Below are 13,584 nucleotides of genomic sequence, written 5' to 3'. Positions count from 1 at the left end.
ACACAAGGATGTATTTGTGTGGCTGACTCTACAAATCAGGGTCTACTTCTCAGTGATACTTAAGATCACACTCTAGCCTCTGCCATATTCAACCAGTAAAAAAAATTCAGTGTCTCTACATTTTAAAAACGGTCAGTTTCTAAGGCAGCGTTCCTAACATAGACAGTGTAAAGAAGTGGACTAAGTGAGTATGACATTACCCATAGCGTTCAGCCCCCGTCAAATGAGGCTCATCGAGGCTAGCAGTTATAGGGGTGAATGTGGAGCTGAGTTCTGTATTTGGAATTCTGACTTCAAGTATCATAGCAACGAAAGAGCCAATCCGGAGCCAGGCTGTTGACGATGACGCCCCTATCCCGCCCGCACCACTGGTTTAGCAGGGAGTGGGTGCTTGGCGACGCTGTGAATCAAACCTGTTGCTAACGCTAGTGGGAGCGACCTCGGGGAAAGAAGGATTTGTCTGTTCATATCTTGTCCGTTTATATGTACAGTCTTTGGTTCCTAATTTTTGCATACTTCTGAATACAGTGGAAGAAAACTAAAATGAACCTTCAACGGAGAGTAGGAGGATATACAAACAGATCATACAGGCTGTTCTTGCTGCTTATTTAGATTTTTGAATTTGAGTACCATTTATATGCTTTGTACTTTTTGATTATATTGTACTACGTGAGTAGTACAATATAATCTTGTCTTGTCTCTTGTCTAAACATCTTACTATCATTGTGAAGGGTATGCTCTGACGATGGCAACAGAAGACACACTGGAGTATTTGAATGACACTGTTTATTTATCAGCTCTTGACCTGCGTTGTGTGTTTGTGTGCATTCTCCACTCTCATCATGAACGCTGTGTGGAAATCCCATAGTCATGTTTGTTAAGTTATGTTGGGATAGATCTCCTTGTTCCTGTACATAAACATATTTAGATATAAAAAGTACATAACTGAAGTGGTGTATTTGCTACACACGAGAAGGCCCAGTGAAAACGGAAAAAATAACCATCAAAATAACACCAACTTAGTCCAAGATCAGTGTGACGAGTTTCTGCTTTTTTCAGCTGATTTGAATTGTACAACTGTTGTAGTACCAGATTGAATGACATTATGAAATGTAAACTAACCAATGGGTACACAGATTTCAAAAAAAGTATATTGTATATATAGTTTTATATATGTAGTTTTATATTCATTTATAAGCTTTTTAAAATAGCACAGTAAACACTTTGCACACATGATAAAAACCACTGAGTGTGTCTGATTGTTTATGTATGAGCCAATGCCATCACATCTTGGTTCAGGGTCACTTCACTTTCTGCAGTCAGCTCAGGAAGGAAGTAGCTTCAAAAACATTCATATTTGTGAGATTTTATTGATAAACTGCACATTTAAGTACGACTTTAGCAGTATTTTTTTTTAATGTTCATGTGTCCTTCCTGAAGTGGCTAAACTGGAAAGAGGACTGCACCCGGCTGGAGAAGCATTGTCCTGTCTAACTGTAATATGTTAGAGTCTGCACACATGAACCACACAGAGAACAACAGAAACCAAGAGGAGAAGTTATAGAAAGACAGTCAAGTCAAAGAAACGCAGATACAGAATTTATACTACTGCACATCACCAGCTCTGCTCCTGTCACAAGTACCTGTACAACACCTGCCCCTGCTCATTGTCCTGTCTGGAGCACCTGTCCAGAGCACCTGTCCGAGTACTCCCTCACTGCTGCTGCTGTGATGCTCTCCAAGTCTCTGTACAGTTGTAGTGACCGTAAAAATAGCTAAAGGGTTCTGTGTGAATTTTGTACAGAAACATTTTTGTTCTTCGTGTAAACAGGCACACAGCTGTCCAGAGGCCAACCTTTGTGTTGAGAATAAAAAAGAAAAAGGTTTGAGAGAGGCAAAATTCCCTCAATCCTGGAGGTGGATTGGTACTCCAGTTTGTCGTCTATTTGCTGATGACATTGTGTTCTTCACAGATGCGTCTCGGCCTGTCTCAGTCCTGCTGAGAGGAATGTAAGGCTTCAGATTGCTCCTTTTTCTGCTCTTCATTGTAAATTCCTCTGATTTCCTCCCTAGCGACCACGGCACAACCCAGGCTTTTGTAACACTTGGCCACCCGAGATAATGAAGTTTAACCACGAACGCAGTTGTCCAGGTTACAGTTTCCTATTGTCTTTCAGTCACATTCTTAGTACAGTAATTCACGCTGTTTCCGACAGGTCCACATGGAATGAGCTAGCAAATCCTTTTGCGGGCTGCAAAGACACAAGAACACCTCTGTTAAAACAAATGAGACTGGTCCCCTGAGACTTTTATGTTGAATACTGTCTCCTTAAGGATAGATGCCACAAAGCAGTTATTTCAAAGCTATTTATAGCTCACATATTTAAAGAGGACAATGGTCAAAACTAAATTGGGAACTGGTGAAAACATGTCTATCAGTGAAGATAAATTGTGAGGATTTGGCAGCTGCACAATGCATGGACAGAAAAGACACAGCATTAATTGGCTCATTAATTATCTATAAAAGGATGATTAAACATTGATGGTGGCTTTATGGAGGCAACCCTGGTGATCAGAGCAGTACTGGGGAGGAGGGGGGCTATTTTAAAAGTAGAACATCATGTGTGTTTGTTAATAGAGCCTCAGCCTGTGGGGCCATATCTTCTGCAGACTGGCAGACTACAAACTCGTCAGCATTGCAGCGAAAAGTCAATTTATTTTAGCAGGCTACAAAAATATGAGATATTAAAACAAATAAAGTTGTGAGTTTTTGGACCAAGAGAATGAAAAGTGCATTTATCCTAACCCTGCAAGGCAGACGAGATCTGCAGACACACAGCTATATTTGGAGCGCTAGCACCTAAAGGCTAAATGGCAATTATTTTTCACATTGTCCTGATGTGCAGGAGGGAAATTGCTGTTTGCTAAGACTAACAACAAGTGTGATTTCATTTTAACGGTTTACCAGCTCAATTCAAGAGAGTGTTGTGGGTTCTGTGTATGCATAAGAATACAAGGATTTGATCTTTCCCCAAATAAACACAATAATCTGTTGAAAGTAACGCATCTCAAATGAGTTGCATATGTAAACAAACTGAGATGTGTTACTGCCATCAAATTGAAATATATCTACCATATGCATTTTCACTTTGTCCTCAGAACTAGGCCTGTCACGATAACATATTTTAAAGTCTGATATATTGCTGAAGTAAATATAGACAATAAAGGATCATTCATACCACTGACACAATAACCCAGGAGCAGACTTAAACCACAAAAACTGTTCTAAACCTAGAGTATTGTTGAAAATCATGAGCCGAAATAAATAAAAAGCATAATGCAACCCTTTAGTTCTTAGTTTGCATCTGCAATGAGTCATACACGTTATTAATTCAACCTTTTATGGTTTAAATCTTATCATACAGCCAAAAAATAACCCAAAATTCTCTAGTGGTGTAAAGAAAAAGTACACACAATAAATACTGACCCCAAAAAATATAGTTCTAACTTTCATACATTGAACAATAACTCAATATAGTACTTATCGTGACAGGCCTGCTTCTAACATTTATATTCATTTAGCATTGCACAGTCAACAGTTAGCATGCAGTCTCATGCAGTCTCATGCAGGGTGTGGTGGTTAACATGGTGATGATTTGCCTGGAAATGACTTGTCCACTGAATGTGTATCTCCAATCCATTCTGAACTCTTAGAGCTAATGGAATATTCATGTAATGTAGAGAGGGAGCTGGAAAAGCAATTGAAAGAGGCGAATGCCCTTTTCTCAGGAATCCCTTTCAGCCTGTTCAGAAAGCCAATCTTCATGTTTCAATATCAATGTTTAAAAAAAAAAAAAAAAACAAAAAAAACATCTTATTGTAGTAGTATTCTGACACCAAATTAAGAATGCAGTAGTAAATAAATAAGACATTTCAATACATACATAGATAAAGTTGTGCCTGGAATTTTTAAACAATTCTTATGAACCATTTTGAGATTTTTTTAAATTGGTTTTGAAGTGCAGCCTCCTTTATAAATACATTCTGAAGCTAAAATTGAGAGAAATATTTCAGGTGGTAGCATAGGTCAAGGCTTAAATTGGTAAGTTTTGCTGTGGATCCAGATAAAGATTTAAATATGGAGATAAAACTATTTCCTAAGAGGAGAACATAATTGTGTCACAGTCTGCTCTGGTCCACTCATGTTTTTCCAGTTGTCTCCTCCCCGACCCTCTGTGTCATTTATTTCCTCCTGTCTGGGTGTGGCCACTCACCTATCTGCTCTGCTCACCTGCCTTCTCACCTGTCTGCTCACCTGTCTGCTCACCTGTCTGCTCACCTCCCTGCTCATTTGCCTGCTTACCTGCCTGCTTACCAGTCTGCTCACCTGTCTGCTCACCTGTCTGCTCACCTGTCTGCTCACCTGTCTGCTCACCTGTCTCCTCACCTGTCTGCTCACCTGTCTGCTCACCTGCCTTCTTAGCTGTGTGCTCACCTGTCTGCTCACCAGTCTGCTCACCTGTCTGCTCACCTGTCTCCTCACCTGTCTGCTCACCTGTCTGCTCACCTGTCTCCTCACCTGTCTGCTCACCTGTCTGCTCACCTGCCTGCTCACCTGTCTGCTCACCTGTCTGCTCACCTGCCTGCTCACCTGTCTGCTCACCTGTCTGCTCACCTGTCTGCTCACCTGCGTGCCTTCCAACCACTTTATTCACTATAAATAAATAATTTTGAGTTTCCCTGTATGCTCTGCTTTTTGGGTCATATATCAAACCAGAACAATGTGTTTCCTATGTCTTGGGACTTTTTTTTCCACTAGCTCTTAACTAAACCTGTTCAATATACGCATCTTTGCACAAAAGTTGCTATAGGATATGAAAGAACAATATTCTTAAAACAATGCGGGTGCCAATCTGACAATATGAAATATGTGGCAGTTGGGTTCACGGTTGGATGTGTTCAGTAGATAAGTCATCGAACTCAAGCAGAAGTCTTGTACAAATGGGTACAGATGGCCTAGCATACCATATTATAATCCCTTTACCTCTGTGTTAGTCTGTAGTGAAATGGTTTGTTGGATTAAACATGTGATTCCAGCTCTGGTATAAAAAGACCACGACAAAATAGGTTTCTCTTTACATAAAGCACTCTCCATCCCTTATACCTAAATTATCAGCAATTGCCATAGTAAAGTCAAAAATGCAAATGCAGCTTTTGACTTTTAGGGTGGAACTTTCAATTGAAATTAGCCTTGCATCCCAAATGTGTCTCCACTGGTCTCCATTTTTGAAACTTGATGATCTGTGAGTGCACAATGGGGATGGTTTCCAGAGAGAGCTGAATAAATTGCAGTGGTCCATTATAATTCCAGAGCTGTAGATGTGTTTTGACCTTTGCTTATGAGCATCAGATAAAATGGGTTTAAATCTTTCTGGGGAAATTTAGAGAAGAACTAAAACAAAAACAACAAAAACAAAAAGGCAAATCTAATTCAAATTTGAGTTTATTCCAAATATGTTACAAGGTTACAGACATTTGTTTTATTGGGGTTAGGATTGGGTTAGGGTGATTTAAAGCTGGTTTTTGGTGGAGAGGGGAGTTAGCAACATTATATTACAACACTGTAAAACCCAATAGTGCGTCTTAGACTTAATACTAATTGTTCCATAAAATTATTATTAATTACTGCTAAAATAGATATAGATATAAATGCATACTATTATACTAGTTCTATAAGCTATAATAAAGTAAAAGTTATGATCATAGTATAAATACAGTATCTCTCTGCTTCTCAATATTTTCTTTACATTATTTTAATAATAATAATAATAATAATAATAATAATAATACATTTTATTTGTTAGGCGCCTTTCAAGGCTCTCAAGGTCGCCGTACATACATACGTAAACAATACAAATTGAAACAATTTTTCAAACCCTAATAACTAAATAAGCCATTAAATAATAAATAGCAAATCAACTTTCAACATATCAGAACTATTTCTTTAAACTCAAATGATTTAGGATGGCCATTTTCCTCAATCCATTTAAGTTGTAGTTGGTTGTTGGGTTTTACAGTGCATTTACATTCATCAAGAATATCCAGTTACAAATAAAAAGTACAGAACATAGTAACTTCTGAAAATAGAAGAACATAAAGTGGTATTGAAAAAAAGTCCAGATTGGAATCAAAGAGGCCAATCCCTCCTCTGTTATTCTTTTAGTATCTATACTGGACCAGACCGAAGTCGAGTGGGCCCAGGGACGTTTGATACTGATACTCACAGAGAAAGGTAGGTTTGTACGGGAGCGTCCCCCTATCATACTCTTTCCTCTCTAGCGTGCTGGAGCTGTACTGCGGGCTCTGATGGAGGTGATGGTGTAGGCTGTGGTGTGACTGAGACCTCTGACCGTCCTTGCCAAAGGTGGAGAATGACCTATCGTTGGTCGAGGCTGCCGAGGAGGACAGCGAGGACGGGACGGAGAGCTGCTCGGACAGGCTGACGGGGGCGGGCGGCTGTGGCGACGCTGGTACCTCTGTGTCGGGCAGGGCAGAGTCCATGCCAGGCACGTGCAGGTTACTACGGTAATCGGGCCCCTGGCGACCGTCCGACGCCACAAAGGAGGGCATCCAGCAGCGGTCCGAGTGTCCCAGGGCCTTACACTCCTCGGTGCAGTTGGAGAAGAGGTCCGCACCTGCACAGACGGAAGAAGCAGGTTGTGATACAGGAAAAACTTATTTATATGCAGAGGATAGGGCAGTGCACAAATGAGGTTGGGATGTATAGAAAAAAATCTCCCAACAATCTCAATGTATTTGGGTCACCTGAAAATACACGGAAAAATGCACACAGACAGAGCAGAACGTAAGAGAGCATTTTAATCAAGAATTGTATGTAAAACTTTGTAACATCAATTATAATGTGTCAAAATACACAATGAATTTGGAGTTTCAGGATAAAACTCAGACAATACTAATTCCCCTCTCCTCTTCTCTGGGCATTATAAATTCTCGCTCCTCAGACCAGTATTTTGAGATTGATGATGGCTTCTGGATGGCAGCCAGAATATCTTGATTCCAAAAGCATTGTTCAAATGACTTTTGAAACCTTTTCTACCATAAGTAATTCATTACTTAGAGTTTCCTGGTACATGTAGCAGGTGGTACCTATTGCTAGTGCCAGAATTGCACATATTTTGTTTCCTTGGGCAATACCTTTCGTATACCTTGCACATATAATTGTGATTGGTTAATTAATGAAATAATTATGCATTGGATTTATATAACTCTTTTCAAGACAACCAAAGCACTTCACAGAGCATTATTCACTAACGCCACACTCAGTGGTGGTAAGCTACTATTGTAGCCACAGCTGCCCTGGGGCAGACAGACATGAGGCTGCCAATCTGTGCCAATCGGCCCCTTGGACGACCACCAGCTCTCACTCACACACCACATTCATACTAGGTAATGTGGGTGAATGGTCTTGCCTAATGATACAGCAACAGTTTTTGCCTCTGGCGTCCTGCTGTGACACCTGGTATTCCCAATCATCTCCCATCCAAGTACGAACCAGACTCAGCCCTGCTTAGCTTCTGAGATCTGACAAATTCAGGCTTTGACAAGCCGGTGTGGCCACATAGTGATGGTCAGGCTGTTGTTACAGAACTGTATTCAGATCTCTCTCTACCTGCTACGAGAACAAAGTGATGCCAAAGCTATCAGAATGCCAAGGTCAGCATTGATGAAGCAAACAGTTTGTGTTGGTCGTCACCTCATTAATTCCCAATAGAGTACAATCAGACATGGTGTAAAAACATCCAACGCTCCCCACCCCCGTGTTATTAGCTCATTGCATTCACACAATAGAAAACCTCAACAATTAGACAAAACACAAATCCATATCAAATCTTTCTCACACAATTATCTCAAGGAACAAGTCACAAAAAGAAAAATATTCTCGGGCGGCTTAATCTCGTGCTAATGTCAATCAACTCCATACAAAAAGACAAAGTGTGTAATCGAGACAGAGCAAAAGCAAACAAAACCAAGAAACACAAAAAGATGAAATTACCATCTGAAATGATATAATAGCACAGCACAGACGCTCACGGACACGGCAGAGACAAAGAGGAACTAGTTGTGTTAATTACAATCTGTTTGAAAGAAGAAAGCACAGTCATGAGTGTTACAGGGCTCAGGAACACTGCAGTCTTCTCTGAGGACAAATCTGGAATCACATCCAACAGTTTTCCTGCTGCAGTCCATTTTGAATTGGCTTTGTTAGAGGCTTGTTTTTGTGAACATGTGTGCAAGGACAAGGACGGGAAGTGTGTCTGATGGGATCTGGTGCACATTCATTTCTATCGCTATGTGCCGCCTCCACTGGGCATTGATTAAAGTGGTTTAGGTGGGTTGGGTGTCTTGCCCAAGCACATAACAACAAAATACATTGACTTCTTTGACTGAAATATTCCAGAGTATGACGATAAACTCTGCAGTGGAAAAAATGGCAATGTGTAATAAGCTAGTATGTTAATAAGTGCTTGATTTAAGTATTGTCCTGATTTGAGTGTTTTATTTATTTATCTTTATTTAAACAGGGAGAGCCCGATGAGAGCAGTCCTGTTCAAATACACTAAAAATGCAAACAAAACAGACAAGTATATAAGGCCATTTAAAACATTAAAACAGGTGCAGGTGTGAGTATAAAAAATTTTTACCAGATTATTACATTCCCTTTGTAGCATTAAAGTAACCAATTTTGCTTGTCCTTGAGTGTATTTTGACTTGATCTTAAGTACAGTAGCATTTATAACTGAGAAAATGTTTGTCGCTTTCTTATTTCAAGTAAAACAGAACATTTTGTACTTGTTCTATTGGCAAGGCAAGATTATTTGTATAGCAAAATTCTTACACAAGGTAAATCAAACTTGCCTTTATTTGCAAATCTTATTTTAAGATTTCAGTCAAAATGAACTCAAATGAAGACAAACATTACTTGATTCAAGCACTTATTATCATAGTTAAGATGGTATTTTTTGCAGTGGGAAACAAGCGTGTGGTGCCACCAAGCTCAGATACAGGTCAGATCTGTGGAGAGGCGACACAACTGGCAGTAATTTTTGAGCAACCTGTAGTTGGATAAATGCAAGATAGTTTATAGTTTATGCCATACTGTGGAACATTACAAAGCAAGGCAAAGCAGTTTCTAAATTTATCTTTATTTATACAGAGACTCCATGTCATGAGCACCGTGCCAAACTACAAAAACACAAACATAGAACAAACAAGAGAAATAAGTATATAAGTTCATTTAAAACATTAAAACAGGTGCTGTTGTGAGTATAAACGTTTCTTATTGAATTGCGTTTGTGGCACCAAAATATCCAATTTTGCGCTTCCTTGAAATATATCCCATTTCTGTGAAGCAAAACAGCCACCAGCGCTTTTTCCAATCTCAATTCAGTTGGTGCGGCCAGTGCTTAGACTTATACAATCATGTGATCTGGTATTAAATGTTCCTGTGTCAGTGATTAACAAGCAAGTGAGATATTCAGTGTATGAAGTAGTCCCTTATAAATACACTTTATACAGTGTTGTTCTCTTTTAACAGACAGCAGTGGCCAACCTACTTTTTCATAGAGCGTACAGTGATGGGTTTTAAATTCATCACTTTTAATGGAACGAAGCGCTGTGTGAAAGAGTGTATCTACAATAACACAAGCTGCACGAGGATGTGGTGAATCTTAAAGTTACATAGTGAACCTTTAAGTACAGAAAGATGATAGATTTGAATACAGTGTCTCTCAGATGAAATGTTGTATCTGATTATTTTTCCATTCCACCATATGCAAATCATTTTGGAATATGTTTCTAGACATAGTTTATCCCTGTCCCTATTCCAATTTCCTGCTTCGAACTGTTATTCCACTCTTTTTTTTTTCTGAAATTCCTACTGCCCATTAATTTAACACAACTTTTGGTATAAAATCGAAATATGCTAACACGCGTACAAGACTACAAGACAACAGAGAGGCCAAAATAAACTTTTCAAAACTGAGTAGAGCTCTGGAGGATAGCAGAGCAACAATAATAGTAGAGTATATAAAGTAGAGTGTTCAAAAATAGGAGTATACAGCTTATTTGGGAGGGGGGTGGTTTACCGACATGGCTAGGGAAAACAAAGCTAGTGTAGGATCAGTTATGTTGGATTTCCTGCAGCAGCATAGGCCCTTGGATCAAAGGTTCCACTTACACCAATCTATTGTCTCGATCCTCTCCACTCGCTGCCTTCCCTCTATCACTAAAAGGACACTCGGCACAACACTGTAATTTAAGGACGTGTGTGTAAATAGAAGGAGATCCGCGCAGAGAACACAGTGTGCATCAATACGAGCACCTGGGTGAGTAATATGAGCTCCTAAAATGAGTGTTGATATGTAAGACGCTAAAGATCGGCGGTTTGGAAGGAGTGCCTTATCGAGTTGCGTTTTTAAGCACTGCCGAGGGCAAGACTGAAAACGTGTTCACAAATCACAAGCTGAAAATGATTATGATGGGGACAAATTATGTTTAAGTGCTGGAATGGCATTTTTAAAAGACGGCAGCAGTGTTTTGTTCAGTTGACAAAAAAACAAGACAAAAACGCAAACAGCAAAAGTGCACTGTGTGAAAATCTTAAGGATTAAATGGAAAACAGCTTAAATATTAAGTGGTATGAATATTTAAAAACACATACTTAAGGAGCACTTTGTAACATTTCTGGTGGATGGTCCGCTACCTGTAGATGTTATTGCTTTGCCTAAACGCTCCATAGTATAGCATTCAACTTGTCTCCATAATGACCTTATTCCGGGCGTTGCCATGGGCGCTGCCATGGGCATTGCCATTGTCATTCAGGTTGTATTATTTCGCATGGGGCTGGCGATCTTGAGCTCCATGTGGACTACAGAGCTGTTTTAAAGCCTCCCAGAGAACCTGTGCATTGTGGACTTGTTGGTCACATGACCGTAGAACCTTTTACACAAATCAACCTACTTTATATCAGATTTTAGTGGCAAAACCTTTCCCAAATTCTCCATTGTAATGAATGGGATTCCCGCTTAACAGGAAGTGCAACCACAAAGAAAGCATGGTCTAGTAGCATTTAGAGGCAAAAGTAAGTGGGGCGGAGGCCAAGTTACAAGTCAGATCTGTGAAGAGTCGACCCAGCTCACACTAAGAAAGCCTATTTTTTCAAGGAAATAAAAACACCTGCAACTGAATAAATACACAATGGATACACCCAATGTGATGCTGAGAAACATTCCAGGCAAAGTAATGACATCTCCTTGGACAAAAGCATCTGGCACAGCTTAGAACAGAAAAGTTACATATTGCTGCTTTAAACAATTCCATTTGCACTGTCTAATCAAAGCTATCTGTTTTTTAGGTGGGTGTTTTTGTTGAGTTAGTAGTAAAGACATAAGGTTATGCATGTGTTCTAATCTATACACATAATTAACCATCTCCCATATGTAATAAAAAGAAATTCCCTTTTGGCCTTACATTTGTTTTAGGGGTCAGTACAGTGTATCATTTTTCACGCCAGATGCCCTTCCGGACACAGCCTTCCCCATTAATCTATGCACATAAATAGCAGGCTACATAATATAGAAGATAGATACCACTAAGGTCATAACCATTAACAGAGAACACCTGGGCGGAGGGATACCTATGCAGAGATGAGGCCGTACTAAGAGAATGACAAATGCACGATCATATTAGGTGTTTACAGCTCATGGTATAATACACAGTTTCACACACTGCTATGGATGGTTAAAGCTATTCTTTAGCAGGGCACTGGAGAAAATGCAGGAGAAAACGCTGTAAGTAAGAGATATGGCGGTACTTTATGAGTTATAAGACAGTATATAGGTTTAGGTGGGTGGAGATAGCTAAAATGTAAAAAGCCAGGATAGTTTGGACATGCGCTGTATACAGAGCAGATGTATGGATAAAAATAGATAAGGTTAGAGCTGTCTAGAGAAGAGGACAACCAACCAAGAAAAGACTCCTTCAATTTCCCAGGTATAGCTCTAAACTTTTAAAGGTCGGTAAGGTATTAAACTTACTTATGTGTCCTCGTTTTATTCTTCTATGACATTTATAATGCAACAATTCGTCACAGGTTACAGAATAATTGATGTTGCAACTTGTCAGGACTGCACAAATACCATCATCCAAGTTCTTGTACACACTGCTTGAACAAGAGTGTTTTCCAAAACTTTCCGATCTGTTTACTTTAATTTCATGGCTTGTAATAATCGTAAATGTCATCCGGAACACAAAAAAAATCAGGCATTACAAAAGCTGTCAACAGTATGCAAGCGCTTTCACTTCGTCGGCTGTTTATGTGTAGGATGGCCTCATGGGGGAGCGTTGAGCAACAAGGCTACAGTGACCAGGCAAGCATGTGCCCACTGCCAAAGACCCAACAGAAAGAAAGAGAGAAAGAGAGAGAATATGGATACACAGAGAGAGACAGAAGGCCGGAGGAGCACCAAGTCAGCACCCACCATACGGACACAAGAGGGGAGACCCGAGCGGCACAGATGGGAACAGGAATAGTCCAAAAACAGTCAGAGCAATTGGGGAGAGCCAGGATTTACACAGGGCTTGGAGAGAGGTGGGAGGGGGTTTACCTAGCAAGCCCCAGAGTCAACAGAGTGAAAACGGTACTCCAGAAGAGGTATCAGCTTCACAGGCTCGCAGTGTATGTGTGAGGTAATTATCTCCGCTGATACTGTGAGCAGCTCAGACCTTCTCACTTCATCTCTGAGATTTTAGGTTGTGCTTGTCAAGTAGCAAAATAATGAAAATGGAAATCTCTTCTTTTTTTTTTTGGGTGATGTCTCACTCCCTTAGTTCACTTTTTTAGTCTATGGTCAAGATCCAGGGTAAATGAATATCTACACTCTCACAAAAAAGACAGCTCTAACCTGTTTGAATCAGATTAAGAGTTCAGTAACTTTCCTGGTGTAGGGGTCGTCGACTCCTTGTCTACGCAATGTCATTGCTTTGCTCAGAATGTTCCACTGTATGACATTAAAATTTTATATCTCTATTACACCACGAGGAAATTTTCTAACAGGGCATTTCATTTGCTAGCATACTTTCCTAGCAAGACATTCAAATCAGTCCAATATTGTTTGAATTTAAATGGAAATTGTTGTATGTGGCTTGATTTAATGACCCACTTTGTGTAATACATTCAATCCATTTCAGACCGTAGCAGATGAATATTTGACAGCGAGATGTGGATTCATATATTGGACAGATTTGTGTTTTATTTAACATATTGTCTTAGAATGGGCCGCTTTAAACACTGAAGCTGTCAGTTAAGTCCCTCGTGATCAGTCACAGACCGAGATTCTGCTGCCAGGGCCTTGCTTTTTCTGTATTTCAGCACATACTGGCCCTGGCTCTGGGTCAGTGCTGCTGTGTAGAGGCACAGAACAAAACAAGCAACCTCAACATTTAGCAAAGAAAGTGTGCCAGGGCGCAAGGCAAAAATAAATCCTCTATGTAAGGCCAATGCTA

General features: G+C 39.9%; 1 protein-coding gene across 4 annotated transcripts in view; it reads right to left on the bottom strand.

Annotated features, from left to right (window-relative positions):
• Positions 1-800: 800 nt before the first annotated feature.
• Positions 801-13,584, bottom strand: part of pcdh10a (protocadherin 10a) — a 32,815-nt gene continuing 20,031 nt past the window's right edge. For 2 of the 4 annotated variants that reach the window (XM_033971465.2, XM_033971479.2), the window contains one exon: positions 6,120-6,695. In XM_033971465.2, the coding sequence (XP_033827356.1) occupies positions 6,220-6,695 (476 nt within the window). In that variant the 3' untranslated portion in view covers positions 6,120-6,219. Of the gene's footprint in view, positions 2,253-6,119; positions 6,696-13,584 lie in introns of those variants that run through there. The other 2 variants (XM_033971472.2, XM_033971495.2) reach the window with 2 other exon arrangements.

This window comes from Periophthalmus magnuspinnatus, chromosome 1 (assembly GCF_009829125.3).
Source record: "Periophthalmus magnuspinnatus isolate fPerMag1 chromosome 1, fPerMag1.2.pri, whole genome shotgun sequence".
Taxonomy (NCBI): Eukaryota; Metazoa; Chordata; class Actinopteri; order Gobiiformes; family Gobiidae; genus Periophthalmus; species Periophthalmus magnuspinnatus.
The sequence above is the reverse complement of the archived record's forward strand: the minus strand, read 5'-3'. Positions and strand labels throughout refer to the sequence as shown.